The sequence below is a fragment of the Oryctolagus cuniculus genome, chromosome 12, assembly GCF_051225735.1.
Source record: "Oryctolagus cuniculus isolate XC-2025 breed Fujian yellow rabbit chromosome 12, ASM5122573v1, whole genome shotgun sequence".
NCBI classification, from domain to species: domain Eukaryota; kingdom Metazoa; phylum Chordata; class Mammalia; order Lagomorpha; family Leporidae; genus Oryctolagus; species Oryctolagus cuniculus.
The window spans coordinates 79,219,455-79,246,322 of NC_142878.1; the positions used below are offsets into that span (position 1 = coordinate 79,219,455).

At 39.2% G+C, this 26,868-nt stretch overlaps 1 protein-coding gene across 7 annotated transcripts in view; it reads left to right on the forward strand.

The window, feature by feature from the left end:
* The window catches only part of TEX9 (testis expressed 9), a 75,204-nt gene that overhangs the window by 27,539 nt on the left and 20,797 nt on the right, over positions 1–26,868 (forward strand). For all 7 annotated transcript variants that reach the window (XM_002717709.5, XM_051821988.3, XM_089310402.1 and 4 more), the window contains one exon: positions 5,921–6,055. In XM_002717709.5, coding sequence (XP_002717755.2) covers positions 5,921–6,055 — 135 coding nt within the window. The remainder of the gene's footprint in view (positions 1–5,920; positions 6,056–26,868) is intronic.

The window sequence follows — 26,868 nt, forward strand, 5'->3', positions numbered from 1 at the left end:
GGAGTGAATTTGAATCATATGGTAACCCTATGTTTAATCACTCTCCCAGATTTCTTTTGTACCCTTTGCCCATAAATCTCTAATTACTAACCACAGCCCCAAGTAACTGCTGATCTGCCTTCTTTCACTGCCAATTTGTTTTCATTTTAAATTTCATGTAGATAGAATCATAAATTTGTAGTTTTTAAAAATGGCTTATTTTGTTCAGTGTTTCTGAGTTTCATCAATTTTCTTACATGTTTGGTGGTTTATTTCCTTGTGTTGCTGAGTAGTATTGATTTATAGATACATTTTATCTGTTCACCAGTTGATGTGGAGATTAGAACTTTTTCCAGTTTTTGTTATTGGAAATAAAATCATTATGAAGTTTTAGGGCACACTTTTTGTGTAAATGCATGTTTTTATATAAACATCCAACATCCAACATCACTCAAGGTATTTGATAAATACCTAGGAGTAAAATTTCTGGATCTTACGGAAATTGTATCTTTAACTCTTTAATAAATTGCCAAATTGTGTTCCAAATGATTATACCATTTTACATTCCCACTGGCAATACATGAGTATTTTGGTTATTTTATATACTTACCTATATTTGGCCTTTTTTTTTAATTTTAACCATTCCAGAGGGAAAGTATTATCTCATTGTTTCGTTTTTATTTCCTTTATAACTGTTGATGTTAAATATCTTATCATTTGCGTATTACCCATTCATATGTCACCTTTTGTGATGTGTCTGTTCAAATCTTTTGCCTATTGGAAAAATATTGGCTTGTACTTTATGTTATTCGTGTGTGTGAGTGTGTATGTGTGTGTGTGTAGTGAATAATTTCATTCTGACTGGGCTTTATTTTCTTAACATGTTTCCAAAAAAAAAGTTTTAAATTTTTATTAATTCTGATATATTGTTTTCTTGTGGTTCATGTAGTTTTCTTTCTACCCAAAGAATCTTTGTTTAACCAAGGTCCTGAAGAGTTTCACCTGTTTTCTACTAGAAGTTTTGTGTGTGTGTGTGTGTGTGTGTACACAAAGTAATGTATTTCAAGTTAATTTTGTGTATGGTGTGAGGGTAAAGATCAAGTTTTTTTTTTTTAATACAAATAATCAATAGTATTTGCTGAAAATAGTATTATTTTCTCATTTAGTTACCATGCCACCTTTGCAGAAAATGAACTGATTATATATGTGTGGGTCTGTTTCTGGACTCTGTTATGTTAATTGATGCAAATGTTTGGTGTAGATAACAGATAAAACTATGTGGGCTGGAGTCTTTTGGGAGAATTTTGATTTCTACTTACTTAATGTACTTAAGTCTGTTTTCTTTTTCTATTACTTTTTTTTTTTTTTAAAGATTATTTATTTGAAAGGCAGAGACAGAGAAAGAGAATCTTCCATTTGCTGGTTCACTCCCCAAATGGCAGCAACGGCTGGGGCTGGGCCAAGCTGAAGCCAGGAGCTTCTTCTGGTCTCCCACATGGGTTTAGGGACCCAAGGACTTGGGCCACCTTCTGCTGCTTTCCCAGGTGCGTTAGCAGGTAGCTGGATCAGAAGTGGAGCAGCTGGACTCAAACTGGCTTCTATATGGGATGCCAACACTGCAGATCTAGGCTTAATCCTTCTAGTACCTTTTGAGTCAGTCTTTGTAATTAGTCTATTTTTCAAAAAGATTTTATTTATTTATTGCAGAGGTAGAGTTATAGACAGAGAGGGAGATAGAGAGAAAGGTCTTCCATCCACTGGTTCACTCCCCAGTTGGCTGCAATGGCCAGATCTGAGCCAATCCAAAGCCAGGAGCCAAGAGCTTCTTCCAGGTCCCCCAGGTGGGTACATGGGCCCAAGAACTTGGGCAACCTTGTATTCCTTTCCCAGGCTATAGCAGAGAGCAGGATGAATCAGTGCCCATATGGGATGTGAGTGCTGCAAGCAGAGGCCTAGCCCACTACGCCACAGTGCCAGCCCCAATAATTAGTGTATTTTAAGAAATTTGTCTATGCTATATCTTTATATATTTATAATGCATGTATAATTATAATAACTCATCTTTCATTTCTGGTATTGGGAATTTGTCTCCTCTGGCTTTTATTCTTATGTACTTATTTGAGAGGCAGATAGAGATCACACCCATCCACTGGATCATTTTCCAAATGCTCACAGTGGCCCCTAGCTAGAGCTGAAATTGGGAACTAGGAAGTCCATACAGGTCTCCCATACATGTGGCAGAAACCTAACTTCTTGTGCCATCACCACTGCCTCCCACGATTGTCTAAGCAGGAAGCCGGAGTCATCAGCAGAGCCAGCTATGAAATTCAGATACTCAGATATGAAGTCTTCATCGCCATCTTAACCAATACGCCAAATGCCTGCCCCTCTCTTTTATCATTAATCACTTCTTTATTTACAAATTTCAAACATAATGCATTTTCCTCTTTCACTTTTTGAGAAGTCAAATCCCTCCTCCTTCAGTCTCTGGGATGATTATTAGATGGTTAGGCATTTTCCCGCAGCTTTCTAACTCCCCACACCAGTCCATTCTCAGCTCGTGACTTTGTTCTCCATTTCAATAATAAACCAAAGTCTACCAGCCTCTTTTTCTCTGTGCTTCTATCTTCTGCCTTCTCTCTCATTATGATGGATGACCACCTCTTTTTTCTAAAGCGGATTTGCCCTTCTGCCATTGCTTTGTTCCTTTACCTGCCTTTATTTTTCTTCATATCCCTTATCACTACCAGGTGTTGTATGTATATATATATGTATGTATATATATGTGTGTGTGTGTGTGTGTGTGTGTGTGTGTATGGTTTATCCTCCCTCTCTCCTTGAATGCAAGCTTTGTGAGAGGAGCAACTTGGGTTAATTTTTGTGCTGGTCATGTAAAATACTTGCTAAATATGCTAAATAAATGAGAGAAGCTTATTGGATACAGATGTTACTGCTCCCAATTTCAGATACAGAAATGTAGTACCAAGCTTATAAATTGTCTGACTTTAAGTCGATTGTTTCTCTACCTTAGCTGCTTGTTTCTGATCATTTATTTATGCTCTTCTGACTGTTCCTCATGTGAGTTCCTGTGCTGAGCCGTATATCCTTTACAGCATTTCCTGCCCTTTATCTTGTACTGCTGGTGCACAGCCCTTTCCCTTGCTCGCCTCAATGTGTTTTACGTATGCTTTCACATTTATAAGAGAATAAACATTTTCTCTTGAAGCTCACAGTATTTGAATTTTAAAGCTACATTTTAGTTTTTCTATGACATTTATCTTTTCTTTTAAAACTAATGGACAGTTCAGAAATAAGATTTTCATTAGATTGTTGTCTAGCAGCATGTAAATTGCTCAGTATCTTTGTAACAGATTACTTTAGCAAGTTTTTAGGATGGAAGCTCTCATAACAATATTGGTATCCAGTCTGTACTTTGTAAAAGATACTTGAGTATGACTGAAAACAGAAGTGTCTTCAAGTTTTTGTAAGATATTCCCTTTCTTTACTTTCTTTCCCTTTCTACTCATATAGAAAACCTTTCTGTCCTACTCTACTCTTCTTCTGGCTGTTAATGCATGGATTGTTGAAATCATGCAGTGAAAAATAGTTTTAATTTTTCTGGAAAGCAGGCTATAAAGTCACCAGCCAGAAAGAAAATAGCATAGAATTATTTGCATAGTCTAATGAGAGGAAGCTGAAATAAGGCAAAAATAATTGTGGACTTTGCAGCTAATGAGAATCTGCCTTTTCCATGGGAACAGTGAGATAAGGCAGACCAGCTCTGAGTGTAGCTACCACCCACAATGCTGTGAAGAAGGCTGTGATAGCAGATGGTATCCATACACAGCTTGGTTTGTTTAGAAACCTACATAAGGAGCAGCATGTGTTTTATTTTGTTTTGTTTTCCTCTTAATTACTCAAAGTCAAGAAGATCAGTTTTTAAATAAAATGTAGTGACACAGCAGGAGAAAAACATTATAAAAGAGGAAGACATACAACCACATTTTTAACTGCATTTTAATTCTACAACATTTAGGAAGTTTCTGCTTTGTGTAAGTCTCCAGATTCGGCTTTATCTTGGTAAGGGATAAATTTAAAAAGTGGGTTAAGTATTAGAAGATTAGTTTAAGAAACATGCCAGAATACCGAGAATACAGAAATTAAGATTTCCTATCCGCAAGTAGTTTACACTATAGTAGAAGAAATAAAGTAAATGGATAAGCTCAGTACCACACAGCAGGTGCTGTGATAAATGTATACCAGGGCTTTGTAGAGGCTCTGAAGAAAAAGTACCTAATCCAACCTGAGAGGGTAGGGAGGTTTAGAGAGGGAAGCCTTCCTGGAAGAGGTAAAGCCCTAGTGTGCAACTCTGGCTGAGTCGTAAAAAATCAGTAGGTGTGTGCTAACTAGGTAAAAAGGAGGGGTGTCTGTGTGTGGAGGACATGGGGGTTGTAGATTAGGGCAGGAGAAAGAGCATGAACAAAGAAGCAGTAAACATTAGGGCTTTTTGGGAAAGATTTAAGTACTGCTATTATTAAAAGTTACATCTGTGGTTGACAGGTGCCAGATTATGGAAGTTTGGTGTTTATCTTGTATGTTCATGTTTCTTCAGTTATTGGCCTGTTGACTCTGCAAGATAACATCCTAAAGTATTTGTAGAAATATAAGTCTAAATTCACCCCAAGATGTGCAAAATGTTGTATAAGATCTGCTTTTTCTATGCAGAATTTGTATTTTCCTATAGAGCTAATATAGAATGCTCTGTATTTACTGAATACTCTCTTAAATGATAAGTTTTATCAGTTCTGCACAAAAACATTATTCAGAAGAGAATTTATTTTTGTCTTACATTGGACTTTTGGGAGACACTCAAAAGAAGAACTGTAGTTATAAAGAATTGTTTGTAAAATAAATATTGGGGCCATGTTTACAGAAAATTCTAACTGAAAAGCAATTTGAGGCTGGTGCCATGGCTCACTAGGCTAATCCTCTGCCTGTGGCGCCCCCACCCCTGGTTCTAGTCTCGATTGCTCCTCTTCCAGTCCAGCTCTCTGCTATGGCCCGGGGAAGGCAGTGCTGGGTGGCCTAAGTGCTTGGGCCCTGCACCTGCATGGGAGACTGGGAGGAAGTACCTGGCTCCTGGCTTCGGATCGGCACAGCTCTGACCGTTGCGGCCATTTGGGGAGTGAACCAACAGAAGGAAGACCTTTCTCTCTGTCTCTCTCTCTCTCTCTCTCTCTCAATAACTCTGCCTGTCAAAAAAAATTTGAACGCCTAGAGCATGATTATGTTTTTTTTTGCAAAAGATTATTTATTTGAAAGGAAGAGCAACTGAGAAGGTGACAGAGTGGGTACATACCCTGAGAGAGGGAGAGATCTTCCATTTATTGGTTCCCTCTCCAGATGGCCACAAGAGCCAGGTCTAGGCTAGGCTGAGGTCAATAGTCAGGAACTCTATCTGGGTCTTCCATGTGGGAGTATTTGGGCCATCTTCTACTATCTTCACAGGCATATTAACAGGAAGGTAGAAGAAGAGCAGCTGGAACTTGAACCTGTGATCACATGGCATGCCAGCATTGTAAGCAGTGGCTTAACCTGCTGGGCCATAATGCCAGTCCTATGACTAAATTTTTTACATGTATGTTTCTCTAATACCAATTTGGGAAAAAAATTTCCTGAGACTTTTATCACTTAGTGCTTAGCCTCTAGCTTCCTACATAACTCTTTGAAGTAAAATACTGAAGATAATTTCATTTGGCAGCAGAAAAATATTGAAACCGATACATGGTTTTTAAACAAAATATATTTTCTGTGAACTTTTTGAAGTCCTGTGTGTGTATATATAAAATTTGGGAGAATGGAAAGAATATGGAGAGTGAACATGATGTAAAATAATAAAAAGAAACATGATTTAAATATTCTCTCTTTTTTTGCTATACAGGAATTAGAAAATAAAAATAGACTTCAAAAACAGGCTGCCGCTAGTCAAAGTGCCACAGAGGTTCGCTTGAATAGAGCTCTAGAAGAAGCAGAAAAATATAAATTGGAGTTAAATAAATTAAGACAAAACAACAAGGTATGGAAAAAATGAATAGTTTTAGTTGTCATTACCTTTGGTAGCAACTTCTTTTATGCAGATGTTAAAAATAATAGTTTTATATTTATAATTGCTTTTTTAAATGCTTGTTTATTTTCATCTATGTGAAAGAGTGCTATTTCATCTACTGGTTCGCTCTTCAAATGCCTGCAAGAGCCAGGGGTGGCCAGGCTGAAGTCTAGGACCCAAAACTCCATCTGGGTCTCCCACATGGCTGGCAAGGGCTCAAGCACTTGGGTCATCATCTGATTCCTCCCTGGATGCATTAGCAGGAAGCTGGATTGGAAACAGGGTAGCCAGGACTTGAATCAAACACTCAGATTATGGGGATACTAACATCCCATCTGAAGCTTAACCTACTACACCACAATGCTTGTTCCTAAAATTATAATCCTTTTCTTTTTAAAAAAAGATCTGTCTTTCTGTCTGTCTATCTAAAAGGCAGAATTAGAGGAAGAGGAAGAGACACAGAGAGAAATCTTCCATCTGCCAGTTCATTCCCCAAATGACCACAATGGCTGGAGCTGGGCCGATTAGGAGCCCAGAGCTTCTTCTGGATCTCCCACATGGTTCTGGGGCCCAACTATTGGGCCATCTTCGACTGTTTTCCTAGGTACATTAGCAGGGAGCTGAATTGGAAGTAGAGCAGCTAGGACTCAAACTGACACCCATATGGGATGCTGCTGTTTCAGACTGTGACTTTACTTGCTGTACTACAGAGCTGGCCCCCAAATTGTAATTCTTTATATCATAATGAGTATTTCTCTTTTCAAGAAGAACATATTAATTATCAAGGGGATTCAAAAGTTTGGGAAAAATGGAATTATAATGTGCTGTCTCTGTGAACTTCATCTTTCATAGCCTTTAATACTGCCTATTTTTATAATATCACATTGTTAAGTTTTCAATTAACACATACTTGTATAATTTTATAGGATACAGTGCAGTAATGTAATATATTTATATATACAGTGTCTATGGATCATACCAGACAGTTAGCATTTCCATTTCCTTTTCATTGTGTTTGGAACCTACCAGCTTCTCTTTTCTAGTCTTTGATACAGAATATAATATATCATGCTGAGCTATAGTCACTCTGTTGTGTGGTCATAAAATATGCATGACCTGAATTCTATGTTTTTGAAGTTTTGAGACTTGTTTTGGGGCTAATAAGTAGTCTAATTACCAGCTTTTGGATGAAGTATCTGTAACACCCATTTGGTCTGTAGTGTAGTTTTAGCAGTGGCATTTCCTTGTTGATTTTTTTTTGGGGGGGTCTGGATGGTCTATTGATCAAAGTGGAATGTTGAAATCCTCCACTATAATTGTATTGGTACTTATTGGTTTTACTAAATCAGGTGCTCTAGAATTAGGTGAATATACATTTAAAATCGTTGCATCTTCCTGCTGAATTGATCATTTGATAGTTATTTTGTGACCTTTTTCTCTTTTTACACTTTTTATCTGACCATCTGTTTTGTCTGTTAGAAGTATAGCTACTTCTGCTCACTTTTGGCTTCCATTTGCACAGATTATTTTTTTATATCCTTCTACTTTCAGTCTCTGTCTTTACTGGTGAAGGTAACTTATTCTAGAAGCCTATCACTGAGTCTTTTTTTTTTTTTTTATCAATTCAGCTAGTCTGAATTGGAGGAATTTAGTCCATTTATATTCATTATAAATATATAAGTAATGACTTAAATTTATTGTTTACTTTGAGTATCCTTTGTTGTTTTCCTAGTGGGTTTTATACTTTAACATATCTTCATGATGGTAATTACCCTTCTGTCTGGACTCCCTTAAACATCTTTTGTAAGTTTGATCTGGATATGAAGAATTCCTTTAGTTCTTGCTATTTAAAAGTCTTTTTCCTTCATTTATGAAAACATTGCTTCAATGTGTAAAATATTCTTGGTTGGCAATTTTTTTTCTTTCAGAACATGGAACATATCATTCCTTCTAATTTATAAGATTCATGCTGAGAAATCTGTTGTTAATCTGCCGAGAATTTCCATAAAAGCGATGTGCTATTCTCTTATACGTTCTAGAAAAGAAAATTCTCTGTTTTGTACTTGCTAGAATTTGAGTGTAATGTGTTGTAGTCAGGAACTTGTCATGTCTATTTGGGGTTCTGTGAGCCAACTGAATGTAGATATTCACACCTTTTTGTAGATTGGGGAAGTTTCTAGCTAAATATTAATATTTGTCTACTTAATGGTGTCCCATAAGTTTTGAAACCTGTCTTCTTTTATCTTAAAATGTTTTTCCTGATTGGGATGTTTCAAACTTGTATTTTTTTTAAATATTTATTTATTTGAGAGGTAGAGTTACACAGAGAGAGGGAAAGACAGAGAGAGGTCTTCCATCCCTCCCAGCTGATCTGGAGCTGGGAGCTTCCTCTGGGTCTTTCACACAGGTGCAGGGGCCCAGGCTCTTGGGCCATCTTTTGCTACTTTCCCAGGCCATAGCAGAGAGCTGGATCAGAAGAGAAGCAGCTGAGACACAAACCAGCACCCATATGGGATGCCAGTGCCACAGGCGGAGGCTTAGCCATTGCACTAGCGCCTCAATCCTATCTTTAAGGTATTTTCTTTTGATTGACCTAGCCTGTGGTAGCTTTCAACTATATTTTTAGTTCATTGTAGCTTTTACTGGATTTTTTAAAAATTTGACTCACTGAGTTCATCATCTATATTTTCTGTAATTCTTTTTCAAGATCTCTGTCTTTGCTGAATTTCTCATTTATGTCATGCATTGGTTCTCTAATTTTAACTATGTATTTCTCTAGTATCTCCTTGAATATCTGTCCTAATAATCAATCTCCAAATTCTTTCTCAGACATTTTCTCAATCTCCCTTTCTTTGGAGTATTATTCTGAAGTATTATTATGTTCCTTTTGGGGCATCATTTTGCTGTGGTTTTTCATACTAATTGGGTCACTATATTGATACTTGCACCTCTGCCTTATCAGCTGTTGCTGTTTCCTTTTTTTTTAACTTATATTTAATGAATATAAATTTCCAAAGTACAGCTTATGTATTACAATGGCTTCCCCCCCCATAACTTCCCTCCCACCCGCAACCCTCCCCTTTCCCTCTCCCTCCCCCCTTCCATTCACATCAAGATTAATTTTCAATTCTCTTTATATACAGAAGATCAATTCAGCATATATTAAGTAAAGATTTCAACAGTTTGCACCCACATAGAAACACAAAGTGTAAAATACTGTTTCAGTACTAGTTATAGCATTAAATCACAATGTACAGCACATTAAGGACAGAGATCCTACATGAGGAGTAAGTGCCCAGTGACTCCTGTTGTTGACTTAACAAATTGACACTCTTGTTTATGGCATCAGTAATCACCCTAGACTCTTGTCATGACTTGCCAAGGCTATGGAAGCCTTTTGAGTTCACCAGCTCTGATCATATTTAGACAAGGTCATAGTCAAAGTGGAAGTTCTCTCCTCCCTTCAGAGAAAGGTACCTCCTTCTTTGATGACCTGTTCTTTCCACTGGGATCTCACTCACGGAGATCTTTCATTTAGGGTTTTTTTTATGTGTTTTGTTTTGTTTTGTTTTTGTTTTTGTTTTTTGCCAGAGTGTTTTGGCTTTCCATGCCTGAAATACTCTCATGGGCTTTTCAGCCAGATCCGCATGCCTTAAGGGCTGATTCTGAGGCCAGAGTGCTGTTTAGGACATCTGCCATTCTATGGGTCTGCTGTGTATCTCACTTCCCATGTTGGATCGTTCTCTCCCTTTTTTATTCTATCAGCTAGTATTTGCAGACACTACTCTTGTTTATGTGATCCCTTTAGCTCATAGTCCTATCATTATGATCAATTGTGAATAGAAATTGATCACTGGGACTAGTGAGATGGCATTGGTACATGCCACCTTGATGGGATTGAATTGGAATACCCTGGTATGTTTCTAAATCTACTGTTTGAGGTAAGTCATCTTGAGCATATCCCAAATTGCACATCTCTTCCCTCTCTTATTCCCACTCTTATATTTAACAGCGATCACTTTTCAGTTAAGTTTCAACACTTAAGAATAACTGTGTATTCTTTTTTTGACAGGCAGAATGGACAGTGAGAGAGACAGACAGAGAGAAAGGACTTCCTTTGCCGTTGGTTCACCTTCCAATGGCCGCCGCGGCCGGCGCGCTACAGCCGGCGCACCGCGCTGATCCGATGGCAGGAGCCAGGTACTTATCCTGGTCTCCCATGGGGTGCAGGGCCCAAGCACTTGGGCCATCCTCCACTGCACTCCCTGGCCACAGCAGAGAGCTGGCCTGGAAGAGAGGCAACCGGGACAGAATCTGGTTTCCCTGACCGGGACTAGAACCTGGTGTGCTGGCGCCGCAAGGCAGAGGATTAGCCTAGTGAGCCGCGGCGCTGGATAGAATAACTGTGTATTGATTTAAGTATTCAATCAAAAGTATTAAGTAGAACAAACAAAACAAAAATACTAAGAGGGATAACGTATTAAGTTGTTCATCAACAGTCAGGGCAAGGGCTGATCAAGTCACCCTTTCTCATAGTGTTCATTTCACTTTAACAGGTTTCCTTTTTTTGGTGCTCAGTTGTCACAAATCAGAGCGAACATATGATATTTGTCCCTTTGGGACTGGCTTAATTCACTCAGCATGATGTTTTCCAAATTCCTTCATCTTGTTGCAAATGACTGGGTTTCATTGTTTTTGACTGCTGTATGGTATTCTATAGAGTACATGTCCCATAATTTCTTTATCCAGTCTACTGTTGATGGGCATTAGGGTTGGTTCCAGGTCTTAGCTATTGTGAATTGAGCTGCAATAAATATTAAGGTGCAGAGAGCTTTTTTTTTTGGCCAATTTAATTTCCTTTGGGTAAATTCCAAGGAGTGGGATGGCTGGGTTGAATGGTGGGGTTATATTCAGGTTTCTGAGGAATCTCCAGACTGACTTCCATAGTGGCTTAACCAGTTTGCATTCCCACCAACAGTGGGTTAGTGTGCCTTTTCCCCACATCCTCTCCAGCATCTGTTGTTGGTAGATTTCTGAATGTGAGCCATTCTAACCGAGGTGAGGTGAAACCTCATTGTGGTTTTGCTTTGCATTTCCCTGATTGCTAGTGATCTTGAACATTTTTTCATGTGTCTGTTGGCCATTTGGATTTCCTCTTTTGAAAAATGTCTATTGAGGTCCTTGGCCCATCTCTTAAGTGGGTTGTTGGTTTTGATGTTGTGGAGTTTCTTGATTTCTTTGTAGATTCTGGTTATCAACCCTTTATCTGTTCCATAGTTTGCAAATATTTTTTCCCATTCTGTCGGTTGTCTCTTCACTTTCCTGACTGTTTCTTTTGCAGTACAGAAACTTCTCAATTTGATGTAATCCCAAATGTTAATTTTGGTATCGACTGCCTGTGCTTCTGGGGTATTTTCCAAGAAGTCTTTGCCAGTATCTCTATCTTACAGGGTTTTTCAATGCTCTCTAGTAATTTGATGGTGTCGGGTTGTAGATTTAAGTCTTTAATCCATGTTGAGTGGATTTTTGTGTAAGGTGAAAGGTAGGGGTCTTGCTTCATGATTCTGCACGTGGAAATCCAATTTTCCCAGCACCATTTATTGAATAGACTGTCCTTACTCCAGGGATTGGTTTTGGATCCTTGATCAAATATAAGTTGGCTGTAGATGTTTGGATTGATTTCTGGTGTTTCAATTCTGTCTATCCATCTGTTTCTGTACCAGTACCATGCTGTTTTGATAACAACTGCCCTGTAGTATGTCCTGAAACCTGGTATTGTGATGCCTCCGGCTTTGTTTTCGTTGTACAAGATTGCTTTAGCTATTCGAGGTCTCCTGTGTCTCCATATGAATTTCAGCATCATTATTTCTAGATCTGAGAAGAAGGTCTTGGGTATCTTGATTGGTATTGCATTGAATGTATAAATTGCTTTTGGGAGAATGGACATTTTGATGATATTGATTCTTCCAATCCATGAGCATGGAAGATTTTTCCATTTTTTGGTATCCTCTTCTATTTCTTTCTTTAAGGTTTTGTAATTTTCATCGTAGAGATCTTGAACGTCCTTGGTTAAGTTTATTCCAAGGTATTTGATTGTTTTTGTATTTATTGTGAATGGGATTGATCTTAGCAGTTCTTCCTAAGCTGTGGCATTGCCTGTGTATACAAAGGATGTTGATTTTTGTGCATTGATTTTATACCCTGCTACTTTGCCAAAATCTTCTATGAGTTCCAGTAGTCTCTTAGTAGAGTTCTTTGGGTCCCCTAAGTAAAGAATCATATCATCTGCAAAGAGGGATAGTTTGAGTTCTTCCTTCCCAATTTGTATCCCTTTAATTTCTTTTTCTTGCCTAATAGCTCTGGCTAGAACTTCCAGAACTATATTGAATAGCAGTGGTGAGAGTGGGCATCCCTGTCTGGTACCAGATCTCAGTGGAAATGCTTCCAACTTTTCTCCATTCAATAGGATGTTGGCCGTGGGTTTTTCACAAATTGCTTTGATTGTATTGAGGAATGTTCCTTCTATACCCAATTTGCTTAGAGTTTTCATCATGAAAGGGTGTTGTATTATATCAAATGCTTTCTCGGCGTCTATTGAGATAATCATGTGGTTTTTCTTCTGCAGTCTGTTAATGGGGTGTATCACATTGATTGTTTTGTGCACATCGAACCATCCCTGCATACCAGGGATAAATCCCACTTGGTCTGGGTGTATGATCTTTCTGATGTGTTGTTGCATTCTATTGGCCAGAATTTTATTGAGGATTTTTGTGTCTATGTTCATCAGGGATATTGGTCTGTAATTCTCTTTCAGTGCTGCATCTTTTTCCAGCTTAGGAATTAAGGTGATGCTGGCTTCATAGAAAGAATTTGGGAGGATTCCCTCTTCTTCGATTGTTCTGAATAGTTTGAGAAGAATTGGAGTTAGTTCTTCTTTAAATGTCTTGTAGAATTTAGCAGTGAATCCATCTGGTCCTGGGCTTTTCTTTGTTGGGAGGGCCTTTATTACTGTTTCAATTTCTGTCTCAGTTATGGGTCTGTTTAGGTTTTCTATGTCTTCCTGGTTCAATTTAGGTAGGTTGCATGTGTCCAAGAATCTATCCATTTCTGATAGTTTTCCCTGTTTGCTGGCATACAGGTCCTTGTAGTAATTTCTGATGATTCTTTTTATTTCTGTGGTGTCTGTTGTTACATTTCCTTTTTCATCTCTGATTTTATTGATTTGGATCTTTTCCTTTTTTAGTTAGTTGGGCCAATGGGGTGTCAATTTTGTTTATTTTTTCAAAAAACCAGCTCCTTTTTTGGCTGATTTTTTGTAGTGTTTTTTTTTTTTTTTTTTGGATTCAATCCTCTTGATTTCTTCTCTGATTTTAATTATTTCTTTTCTCCTACTAGATTTGGGTCTGGTTTGCTGCAGATTTTCTAGATCCTTGAGATGCAGTGAAAGCTCATTTATTTGGTGACTTTCCAGTTTCTTGATGTAGGCACCTATTGATATAAACTTTCCTCTTAACACTGCTTTTCCTGTATCCCATAAGTTTTGGTAGATTGTGCTGTTATCCTCATTTACTTCCAGAAAATTTTTGATTTCTCTTTTAATTTCTTCTATGACCCATCATTGTTCATTCAGGAGCATGTTGTTCAATCTCCATGCGTTTGCATATGCTCTAGGGATTCCTGAGTTGCTAATTTCCAACTTCATTCCTATATGGTCTGAGAAGCTGCATGGTATGATCCTAATTCTTTTGAATTTGCTGAGACTTGCTTTATGGCCTAGTATGTGGTCAATCCTAGAGAAGGTTCCATGTACTGCTGAGAAGAATGTAAATGCTTTCTGTGTAGGATGAAATGTTCTGAGATATCTGTTAGATCCATTTGGGCTATAGTGTCGTTTAAATCTACTGTCTCCTTGTTGATCTTCTGTCCTGTTGATCTGTCTATTTCTGAGAGTGGAGTATTGAAGTCCCCCAGTACTATTGTATTGGGGTCTAAGTCTCCCTTTAAGTCCCTTAACAAATCTTTTACATAAACCGGTGCCCTGTAATTAGGTGCATATACATTGATAATCATTGTATCTTCCTGTTGAATTGATCCCTTAATCATTATAAAGTGCCCCTCTTTGTCTGTCCTAACAGTTTTTGTGGTAAAGTTTATGTTGTCTGATATTAAGATGGCTACGCCTGCTCTTTTTTCATTTCTGTTGGCATGGTATATCTTTTTCCAGCCTTTCACTTTCAGTCTGTATGCATCTTTATTGGAAAGATGTGTTTCTTGTAAGCAGCAAATAGAGGGGTTTTGTTCCTTTACCCAATCAGCCAATTGGTGTCTTTTAACTGGACAGTTCAGGCCATTAACGTTCAATGTGACTACTGATAAATAGTAACTTTGCCCTGCCATTTGCCAAAGATATTTTCTAATATATGTTTTGAACTTCCTATGATCTTTTGGTGTGAGGTTTCCTTCATTTACTTTCTTTCATATTGATGACCGTGTTTCTGTGTTTCTGTGTGTAACACATCTTTAAGCATCTTTTGCAGGGCTGGACGAGTGGTGACAAATTCTTTAAATTTCTGTTTGCTGTGAAAGGTCTTTATTTCACCTTCATTCACAAATGAGAGCTTTGCAGGATATAATATTCTGGGCTGGCAGTTTTTCTCTCTTAGTACCTGGGCTATATCTCGCCATTCCCTCCTAGTTTGTAGGGTTTCTGATGAGAAGTCAACTGTGAGTCTGATTGGAGATCCTCTGAGAGTAATCTGACGTTTCTCTCTTGCACATTTTAGGATCTTTTCTTTCTGTTTCACTGTGTTGAGTTTAATTACAACGTGTCATGGTGAGGATCTCTTTTGGTCATGTTTATTAGGGGTTCTGTGAGCTTCCTGTACTAGGATGTCTCTGTCCTTCTTCAAACCTGGGAAATTTTCTGCTAGTATCTCACTAAACAGGCCTTCTAATCCTTTCTCCCTCTCCATGCCTTCAGGAACTCCTAGAATCCGAATGTTGTTTTTTTTAATACTATCCTGAAAATTCCCGACAATATTTTTTAGATTTCTAATTTCCTCTTCTTTTCTTTGGTCTGATATTCTCTCTTCTGCTTCACCCATTCTGTTTTTAAGGCTCTCTAATGTGTTTGTCATTTGATCTATTGAATTCTTCATTTCATTATGATTTCTCACCACTATCACAGTTTCCTGTTGTACTAGTTGTTTCATTTCATCTTGATTCCTCCTTAATATTTCATTTTCATGAGAGAGATTTTCTATCTTGTCCATTAAGGATTTCTGTAGTTCGAGAATTTGTTTTCGAGAACTTCTTAATGTTCTTATCAATTTTTTGGGATCTGCTTCTTGCATTTCTTCTATCTCATCATCTTCATAATCTTGAATGGGGGTGTCTATTTCATTTGGGGGCGTCATAGTGTCTTCCTTGTTCTTGTTACCTCGGTTTTTGTGTTTGTTGTCTGGCATATTGGAGATATTCTTTGGTTTCTTCAGTGTGGTGTTTTTTCTCATTATACTGTGACTCTAGATTAAGAGGACTGTCTGCTTTTGATGGATCCTTAGAGGCTGTGATGGGTGTGGCCAAACAGCTCTGTTTGGTTCTTCAGGGTTAAGGGTGTGCCAAAGGTGATTCACCCTGATTGTTCTCTTGCTAACTCTCACTGGCTCTCTCTCTCTCTCTCTCTTTTTTTTTTTTTTTTTTTTTTTTTTTGACTCAGTTGGAAAGTAATTCCACACAGCTGAGTGGAATTGAGAGTATTTGATGTATGAATTTGGCTCCTGTGGATATTCATTTGCTTACTGCTGGGACCACACAAAGAGTTTATGCAGCCCTCAGTGTGGTCTCAGATTTCAGGACAGTCTCACCAGGTTGCCCAGGTTATGGAGTTTGTGTACTCGGTGAGTTCTCTTGCCCCCCTCAGTTTTTCACAGTCTCAGTTGGTTAGCTCCACACTTTCATTACGTGTTAACCTCCTGTTATTTCTCACCACCAGAGTCAGGTTTTTCTGCTTGGCTAATGAGGGGCACCCGCTTTACATATGCAAAATGGCGGGCGCCCGCTTTACTTATGTAAAATGGCGCCTGCGCTTTATCTTGCTTGGCTTTGTAAGGTAAGTGGAGAGAGAGGCTAATGTCCGTGTTGGTTCCCCTTATTCATTCGATTTTTTCTCTCCTCCAGCCAGCCTGGTGAACTGTCCCTAGTGGGGTTTCAGGCCTCGTTCTCTGCAGGCTCTTTCTGCCTTTCCCCGCCAATGTCTCGGATTACCAAGAAGTTTTTGTCTTCACCTCCCTTCCAGCGCTGGTGCGCAAACTCTGCAGCGCGGCTCCCGCGGCTCCCGCAGCTCCTACCGCTCGGCTTCCACGCGGTGGGCAACCTTGCTTCCCCGTAGGTCCTCCGAGTCACATCCACTATATCCGGAAGAGTTTCCTCTGCAGTTTTTTCCTGATCCTTTTCCTGAGGCTACCGTAACTCCACTTTTATTAAACTATCTTTTCCCGGACTATCGGTGTGCGCCCTCACTATTCCGCCATCTTGGCTCCCGATTCTCAGCTGTTGCTGTTTCTTTTAAAGGGTGGTTTTCATGGATGGATGCTTTTTCCTAAATATTTGTCTTTGTTGTCAGTTTGACAGACTGCTTCGGCTTTAGTTAGAACTGGATATCTTAGTAATAGTGTCTCTGAACCTTCTTTTACTGTATTTGATGACAGCAGTGGCGGGGGGAGGGTCCAGGGTGTGCTTGCAGTCTGGCGTGGTGTCTTGGATCCCTGAATCTGGTTCTGTTGCTGCCCAAGGAAGGGACTGGAGTCATGGGAGAAGTGCTGGTTTTGGGAGTACGCCAGGTACCTATACCTCTAGCTGCACCATGAGATGCGGGCCAGTTCTAAGAGGATGGGAGTGACTCCTGGAGTGGGCTTGGTATCTGGACCCCCAGACAATGCCTGAGGGAGAAGCAGGAGTCACCGGAGTAGTGTTGGTCCTGGGAGTAGAACAGGCTGGTGCTGGGAATGAGCCAGGCATGCAACCGCACACCCACTATCTTTGGGAGGTGCCAAAGCTTCAGGAAGTGTGTTTTCAGAGTGGGCCAAGAATACACACAGTTCCCAGGGCACAGTTCTGAGTGGCAAGGGGGAGCCTGTGCTAGGGTCTTGGGAACTGTGGCTAGGAGTCCTGGTGTGCTCGATTCTCAGTGGTAGCAAGCAGTGAGTGGTCAGGAAAGAGGGTGTTAGGTGGGCCTCAAGTCTGAGGGGGCAAGTGCCCTTTTCTTCTAGAGTTTTGTGAGCAGGATCCTTCCTGTGTTCTGTTCCCCATCCCTAAAAGTGCAAAATGCTGCATGGATTTGGTGTTAGGGTCACAGTCGCTCTGCTTGGTCTAGTTGGATTTGTGAGGCTTTTTTTGTAGTGTTAAAGAACATCTGTGGGGCCCTAGGACAGGGATATGCAGGGGTTTCTGTCCTCTAGGGTAGTTTGGATTCCTAGAGTGACACCTTTCTGCAGGTAGTACCACACTGCCACAGCCAGTGCTCTGATGGTTGTGGGTGATATGCGAATTCCTTCTCTGAATCAAAGCAAGCAGTTTTCCCATAAGCTCTCTTACTAAGCTCCTAGTCTGTGGCACCTGTGGATTTCTCTCAGCTCTGTGCTTGCCCAACTAATGCAGATGGGCTCTGCTGAGGTTCTATACTTGCCTTCTTTCCTACAACAGGGATTTTCTCCAGCTGTGGGGTGAAGTCTTAGTTGACATTTTCTTTGTTCCTCTCTCTAGGCTGCCATCCCAGGTCTCCATATCCTACCATGTTCCCATTATTCCTTTACTATGTTTTGGTCTTTGTCCTTGGGCCCTCACCTTGACATGCAGCTATTCATTTGTTTTCTTGGTTCTGTTCCTCAGAAAAAGAGGTAAATGAAGGTTACCTCTATTTGGCCTTTTTTTTTTCTTTTTTAAAAAATCTATTTATTTATTTTAAAAGGCAGAGTTACAGAGAGAAGGGAAGAGGCAGTGAGAGATCTTCCATCTGCTAGTTCACTCCCCATATGCTACAACAGCAGGGCTTGGCCAGGCTGAGGCCAAGAACTTCATAATGGTCTCCCATGTGGGTGTAGGGCCCAAGTACTTGGGCTGTCTTCTGCTGCTTTCCTAGGTTCATTAGTAGGGATCTCGATGGGAAGTGGTATAGCCAGGACTTGTACCAGCACCCATATGGGTTGTTGGTGCTGTAGGCAATGGCTTAACCCACTGTGCCACAGCGCTGGTCCCTATTTGGGCATCTTGAAATCAACCTTCTCCCATGAACTTTTTATAGCCCTCTCATATAGTTTCAACATGGAGGATTATATTCTTGGGGTATTGCCATAATTGGATGATAACACAACTCTGGATGATTCATTCACTTCTCCATCCAACAAATGATTATTGGGCACCCATATAATATACCACTTTTTAAGCTCAGAGTATAGGTGGTGAAAATGAGTAGCTTTTCTACCTCAAATGTGCTAAATTCTTTGACCTTCAAGTTTCTAATAGATAAAGGGGCTAAGACAGTGACTCCTATTTTAAAAAAGAGTATTTTTTTTGAGAGGCAGAGTTAGAGAGGAGGTGTCAGAGAGAGAGAGGTCTTCCATCTGCTGGTTTACTCCCCAAATGGCTGTAATGGCCAGGGCTGGATGAGCTGCAGCCAGGATCCAGGATCTTCTTCTGGGTCTCCCACCTGGGTTCAGGAGCCCAAGCACTTGTACCGTCTTCTGCTGCTTTCCCAGGCACATGAACAGGGACTTGAACCCATACTCATATGGGATGCCAGCACTACAGGCAGAGGTCTAACCTACTATGCCACAGTGCTGACCCCAGGGCAATGATTCTTTTTTTTTTTTAAGTTTTATTTATTTATTTGAAAGTAAGAGTTACACGGGGGGTGGGGGTGTTCCATCCGCTGGTTCACTCCCCAATTGGCCACAACGGCTGGAGTTGTGCCGATCCAAAGCCAGGAGCTTCTTCCGGGTCTCCCACATGGGTGCAGGGGCCCAAGGACTTGGGCCATCTTCTGCTGCTTTCCTAGGCCACAGCAGAGAGCTGGATCAGAAGTGGAGCAGCCAGGTCTGGAACTGGTGTCCATGTGGGATGCCGGTGCTTCAGGCCAGGGCGTTAACCCACTGCGCCACAGCATCAGCCCCAATGATTCTTTTTTTTTTTTTTTTGACAGGCAGAGTGGACAGTGAGAGAGAGAGACAGAGAGAAAGGTCTTCCTTTGCCGTTGGTTCACCCTCCAATGGCCGCCGCGGTCGGCGCGCTGCGGCCGGCGCACCGTGCTGATCCGATGGCAGGAGCCAGGAGCCAGGTGCTTTTCCTGGTCTCCCATGGGGTGCAGGGCCCAAGTACTTGGGCCATCCTCCACTGCACTCCCTGGCCACAGCAGAGGGCTGGCCTGGAAGAGGGGCAACCGGGACAGAATCCGGCGCCCCGACCGGGACTAGAACCCGGTGTGCCGGCGCCGCTAGGCGGAGGATTAGCCTAGTGACCCAATGATTCTTAAACTATAATATGTGTCAGTCACCTGGAGGGCTTGTTAAATCGAAGATTGCTGGGTCTCACCTCCAGAGTTTCTGATAGGTCTCTGGGGTGAGTCCTAACAAGTCCCCAGGTGATACTGGTTCTGCTGTTCTGAAACTGCATTCTGATAAGCGCTATAAAAAAGTTACTGTAGGAATCGCCATCATATCCTCAATGTACAGACAATGCTTGGTATAGAATTAGCACTGCAGTGCCTTAAATATCTGTTGAATAAATGAAGGTTCAAATACTGATGTATGTGAAAACTTTTTGTATGTCTTAGAAATTTTGTATTTAAGTTTTGGATATAGGTTGTATCAACCTGAGAGGACAGTAATATTCTATTGGAATTTCTCCCTTAGAACAGTATTTAATAATTTAATAATGTGTTTGATGAAATTATGAACTACCTTTTTAAAATACACAAATGATACATTTTGGATTAAATTTGTAACACTTGATAGCACTAGAATGAAACTGACCTCTGTAAGTCCTCTAGCATAATTACCAAGGCAAATATGTGACATAATGTCTGCAGAGTTTTAAGATACCCTCTGTTTTAAGATATCTGCATGTTTATGCTGTGTTAAAGGACCACCAGTGGTGGCATGATATCTTGGATTTATTAATGGATATTATTAAATGAACAAGTTAGTAAATCATCTTAGAGTATTTCCAATTTGGTTCATTTTAAAGGGATTCTGAAGAAAATAAAAGGAAGAGTAACCATGTATATTATCAAGATTTCCTAATCTGGTTGTAGATTTAATCTCTATATTAGCACACAAATTTCAGAGTAGAAGAACTGTCTCCATGACAGCAAATAACTCTCCTTTTTAAAGCCAGTCATTCTGTAAGTTCAAGTTTTAAAACTTAGTATATGAACTCAGTATAAAGCCATCAACACAATGAAAAAAAAAAAAACTTAAGTGTGTTCAAGATTCATTCTTCTGATTCATGTCTGCGTTATGAATTACTGATTTAAATATTTTTTGTGTCTACTGCTTATTTACTATCATATTGACATATTGGTTTGATTTCTCAACTATTTTGTTTCTAAGCTTTATCTTTTGGGTGTTGTTTCTGGGATATGCAGTATTTTTCTCTGGGGTTCTTTTGTGAGCAGGTATTTTTTTTCATTTTAATTCTTTGTATCTTTTATTCTGATTACACCTACAATTATAATTAAGTAGACAATTAAAGTTCTTTGGGTCTCTGTATGTTTGATAAAATATGACAAGGAAATAGCAAGGTTTCTGTAACATAGAATAAGATTACCTCACAGTCATCAAAAAGGTAAAGATCTATTTTTAGAAAATAATAAACACCCACAGAGGTTAGGAAACAAGTAGTTTGGCTTTAAAACAAAAATAACTTTTTTTAAAAAAATTTATTTATTTATTTATTTTTTAACTTTTATTTAATGAATATAAATTTCCAAGGTACAGCTTATGGATTACAATGGCTTCCCCCGCCCAAATTTTATTTATTTATTTATTTATTTGAAAGGCAGAGTTACAGAGAGGCAGAAGTGGAGAGAAAGAGAGAGAGAGGTTCACTCCGCCAGATGGCCACAGTGGTCAGAGCTGGGCCAATATGAAGCCAGGAGCCAGGAGCTTCTTCCGGTCTCCCACATGGGCGCATGGGCCCAAGGACTTGGGCCATCTTTTGCTGCTTTCCCAGGCCATAGCAGAGAGCTAGATTGGAAGTGGAGCAGCTGGGACTTGAACCAGCACCCATATGGGATGCTGGCACTGCAGGTGGCTACTACTGCTACTCCACAGCACCGGCCCCAAGAGCAACTTTTAAAATGAAAAGTGAGTCTACTTAAAGCATGTGTTATATGAGTGCAGGACCTTATCTGTCAGATTTACTGTTATGTCCTCAGGGCCTGGCACATGGTCATCACCTCTGAAACACACTGCAGAAGAAATGATGCAATGATGGTTTAACTGGATTTCTGGTTAAAAACTGGGCTTTGGTTAAGAGGGTTGCTTGAAATCCATCTTAAATATGACACCAAAGTTCATGTTACTTCATTTGGGATCAAATACTTTCTAATTCTTCACTAATTTATTTAGAAATGTTTGTGTTTAGAAATCTTTACCTTATGTGATTTTTACAGTTATGCAACTGACGGGATTGTTCAGGTAATCTACCAAGTAAAACTAGGATTTTATGGGTAGTTATCTAATTTAGATAATCCATCAAGCAAAACTAAGGTGGAACTCTGATAACTGCTGTGGAGGGGACATGATATATTGAGCAGGTAATCAGGCCAATGTATGCCTTTTTTAAAAATGTAATTCTAAACTAAGATCTGAATTCATGTATTTCAAAATATTTCACACACAAATTTACCTTTTAATTCCTTTTTCCATGAATTTTTTTAAAGTATCTTCATATGTAAGAGTTACATGCCAAGGGGCTTACTACCGATAGAAGGAATAGTATATAAAAACAGACCTGTAGTGGAAAATAAGGCTTCAAATAGAGATAGAGGTCAAACTATCCAGGCCCTTTAGGCCATAGTTAAGGATTTTGGATTTCATCCAAAGAACAGTTAAAATGTATTAAATAGATACTCTTTGCAGTTTAGAGAATCATTTGTAAAGGGATCAGAATGATGCAAATAGATTGGGTAAGTGTAGCAATGTAATTGAGAGATGATGTCGTTGACTGAAGTCATAGTGGTAGAAATGGAAAGATGGGGTCGGCACTGTAGTGCAGCAGGTTAACGCCCTGGCCTAGAGTGCCGGCATCCCATGTGGACACTGGTTTGAGACCCGGCTGCTCCACTTCCTATCCAACTCTCTGCTGTGGCCTGGGAAAGCAGTAGAAGATGGCCCAAGTCCTTGGGCCCCTGCACCTGCATGGGAGACCCGGAAGAAGCTCCTGGCTCCTGGCTCCTGGCTTCTGGCTCCTGGCTTTGGATTGGCACAGCTTTGGCTATGGTGGCTGATTGGGAAGTGAACCCATCAGATGGAAGATCTCGTTCTCTCTCTCTCTGCCTCCCCTCTTTCTGTTTAACTCAGACTTTCAAATAAATAAATAAATAAATCATTTTTTAAAAAAAGAAATGGAAAGAAACCAAGTATCAAAAAATTCAATTAGGAGGGAAAATCACTAGAGCTTATTTATGATCTGGATATGGGTTGTGGGAAAGGGAAGTCCAAAGAATTTTTAGACTTCTAGTTTTCAGAATTAGAAAGACTGTACTATTCACTGAATAAGAAATACTGTAATGGGCTTGAGGAAGGAAATTATGGCTTGTTCTAGAACATGCTATCTGAAATTATACTAAGGAATCCAGGAGGAAGTGTCAAGACTTAGTGGAGAAGTCTGTGTAAAGACAAGAGAATAAAATGGGTGAGGGGAGGAGAGAAGCAAGGGCCTAGAACTGAGACGTGAAGAATTCCAGTATTTCACAAGAAGTTGTCAATAGTGTTCAACACTGCTGAGAGGCTAGTTCTGTGGGAACTGAAAAAATGTTTTAGGAGAGTGATGGGGAAGAGGTGAAGTTCCAGGGGAAAGACAATGGATGCAGGTGAGCAAATAGATTATCTTGTAAACAACTCTTTGAAAATACTTAGCTAAAGGTTCACACTGGAGGGACATACAGAGAATTCTGTTTTATTCAAGGGGCAGAGAGAGAATGCACACTCCTGTGTACTAGTTAACTTCAAATACCTGCAGTGGCTAGGCCTGGCAGGAAGTACTGAAACAGGAACCCAGGACTCAATCCAGGTCTCCCAAATGGGTGTCAGGGACTCATCTACTTGAGTACCTGCTGCCTCCCAAGGTCTACATTGGCTGGAAGCTGACACCAGTATGGGACATGGGGGTTTTTAGCTAGTATATTAACCACTAGGCTAAATGCTCACCCCATGAGGTAATTATTTTAATGAATTAATAAATAAAATGCACAAATTGTACATGTGTAGTTCAGTGAGAGACAGATATAGTGAACTCCCATCCACTGTTTCAGTCCCAAAATGCCTGCAATGGTCAGGGCTGAGCAAAAGCCATGAATGAGGAATGCTAGCCAAGTCTCCCATGTGAATGGCAGTAACCACAATCTTGAGCCATCTCCACTGCCTTGTAGCACTTGCAATAGAGGAAGAAGGAGTCTGGAGGTTGAGCTGAGAACTGAACTCGGGTACTCTGATGTGGAATTGCTGGCACCTTAGCTACTATGCTAAAGGTCCACCCACCTATTTGTCATTTTGATAAATTCTTTTATGTAGTATATGTATAAATCTTTGGCTCATTTTAAAAAAATTAATGAACTTGAATTACTAAAACATTTTTATATTTACTGTAAAATTGTGAAGCTAGCACAGATCATTCCTATAATTCCAAACTTTGTTCCTCCTATTAACTATACATCAGTATGGTACATTTGTTATAAATAATGAATGAGTCAGTACAGATGCACTGTTATTAACTAAAGACCATACTTTAGGTTTCTTTAATTTTAGTCTCTTGTTAATTTTTAAAAACTAGGTTGTTTGACTTATTATGTAACAACTTGTACAACTCGTATAAATAAGTTGTTAGAGTTCTGTGTATATCCTAACTACATATCTCTTATCAGAACAGATTTTTTGCTCACTGTTCACATTTTGGAATTGTAGATTTTGAAGAGTAAAAGTTTAGATTTTGATGAAGTCCAGTTTGTTGTTTTCATTTTAAAAATCGATGCTTTTTATGTCATACTTAAGAATTCTTTGATAAATCTAGGACCACTGAGATTTGTTCTTAGGTTTTCTTATAGAAGTTGCATAGCTTTGTAGCATTGATGTTTAGGTAAGCTTCTGTATATATGACATTGAGATAAAGATCAAGGTGTTTTTTTTTTCTTTTACACTTGTATTTGTTGAAAAGATGATCCTTTCACCACTTACTTGCCTTAACGCCTTTGTGAAAACCAGTTGTACAAAATGTTGCCAGCTCTGGAATATTTTTCTATTGGTCTATATGCCTTTCTTTCTGCTGCTAATGTATTGTTGTGAATATAGCTTTATAATAAGTCTTGAAATTAATTTGAGCCCTCCAACTCCATTCTTCTTTTTGTAAATTGCTTGGCTCTTGTGGATCCCTTGCATTTCCAAAGAAAGTTTAGAATCATCAGTTTCCACAAAAATCCTGTGGGAGTTTTGATTGGAATTTGCATTGAATCCATTGATCAATTTTGACAAAACTGACATTTTAACAATATTTTGTCTTTCAAGTAATGAAGAAAAAACATCTATTTGTTTAAGCTTTCTTCAGTTTCTCTAAGCAGGTGAGCAAATAGATTATCAGCATGCAGGTCTTATACATTTTCTCAAACTTATCTCTTATTCTTTTTTTGATATTACAAGTTTTTTAAATTCCAATTTCATACTGCTGCTAGCATAAAAAAAGAATTTACTTTTGAATATTGACTCTGAATCTTGCAACTCTGCTATACTCACTTTATTCTAGAAGCCTTAAGATTTTCTGCACAGACCAATGGTAAGCAAACTTATTCTGTACAAAGCAACTTGTAATTATTTTGGTCTTTCTGGACTACAATTGAAAGCTCTTGAATATTCTTCATTGGTTTTCATTTTTCAATTTATTAAATGCTTCAAAAATTTTAAAAATCATTTTTATCTCACAGGTTATAGAAAAACTGACTACAGTTTCCTGAGAGATCTGATTTATCAGGAATAGATGTTAGGACAAATGTTTTTTCTGTTAACTGTTCGGATAACATGAGAGGTCTTCAAAAGGTTCATGAAAAAAAAATGCACACTGTCTTTTAATTTCATTTTCATGAACATTTCTTTAAAGATTTATTTATTTATTTGAAAGGCAGAGTTGCAGAGGCAGAGAGAGAGAAAGATCATCATTCCGCTGGTTTGCTCCCCAGATGGCCACAATGGCCAGAGCCATGCCAATCTGAAGCCAGGGGCCAGGAGCTTCCTTTGGGTCTCCCATGCAGGTGGGTGCAAGAGCCCAAGGACTTGGACCATCTTCCACTGCTTTCCCAGGCCACAGCAGAGAGCTGGATCAGAGGTGGAGTAGCCAGGACTCAAATCGGCACCCATATGGGAAGCTGGTGTTGCAGGCAGAGGCTTTACCCACTACACCACAGTGCTGATCCCTTCCATGAACATTTTGAAGTACCCCGTTTAATCTATTAAATTATTAAGTATATAGATTAATATTCAAATGTTAACCTTAAATTCCTGGGATAAACTCCACTTTGTAATGGTGTTTCCTCTTTTTTATTTATTACTGGGATATATGTAACACAACTTAATAGTTTTTGCATGTATACACACATGGGAACATAGTTTTCATCTGTAATGTAATCTGTAGTCTTCTTTTTAATCTCTTTAGTGCATAGTTTTCTTGTAACGATCTTGCATTTAATGAATTTGCAGGTTGTTCTAAAAAAGCTCAACTTTGTTTCTGTAAAACTGGTATTAATTTTTCCTTGAATGTCTGCCTGATCGCATTCTCAAGTGAAGCCATCTATGCTTGAGGTTTTCTTGTAGAAACATTATAACCTTCAAATTCAGTTTCTTTAATAGATACATAATCTCTGTGTAGAGGCTATATAGATTTTATTACGTGTTTTGGATGTTGATGTCTCTGAAGAAATCTATTTCATATGTTTTTTGAAATCTCCTACATAGTTTTCTATACTGTTTCCTCATTGTCCTTTGAATATTCATCTTACATTCATATTATTTTTTTCTCCCCATGCTCATTGTTGCATTGGTAATTTCTTTTTTATTTTCCTGATCAGCCTTATTGGAGGCTTACTTCTTCTGATTTCATTGATTTCCCTTTATAATTTAAAAAAATAATTTAAAAATTTTTAAGTGCAACATAAAAATTGTACATATTTATGGGTACCATGTGCTGTTTTGTTCCATATCATGGTAAACCTGTCCATCTCCTCAAGCATTTAACATTTCTTAAATTTTATTTTAAAAATGTATTAGGCAGAGAGACACAGCACCCATTTACTGGTTCACTCTTCAGATGCCTACAGTTGCTATTGTTGGGCTGAGACTGAAGCCTGGAACCAGGAATGCAGTCCAGGTATCTCATGTGATAACAAAAACCCAGTTGCTTCAGTCTTCATTGCTGCCTCCATGCCACTGTATTGGCAACAAGCAGGAGTCAGGAGCCGGAGCTGGGAATCGAATCAAGGTATTCCAGTGTGGAACTCCATTGTAGGACATGGGATAGGCTAA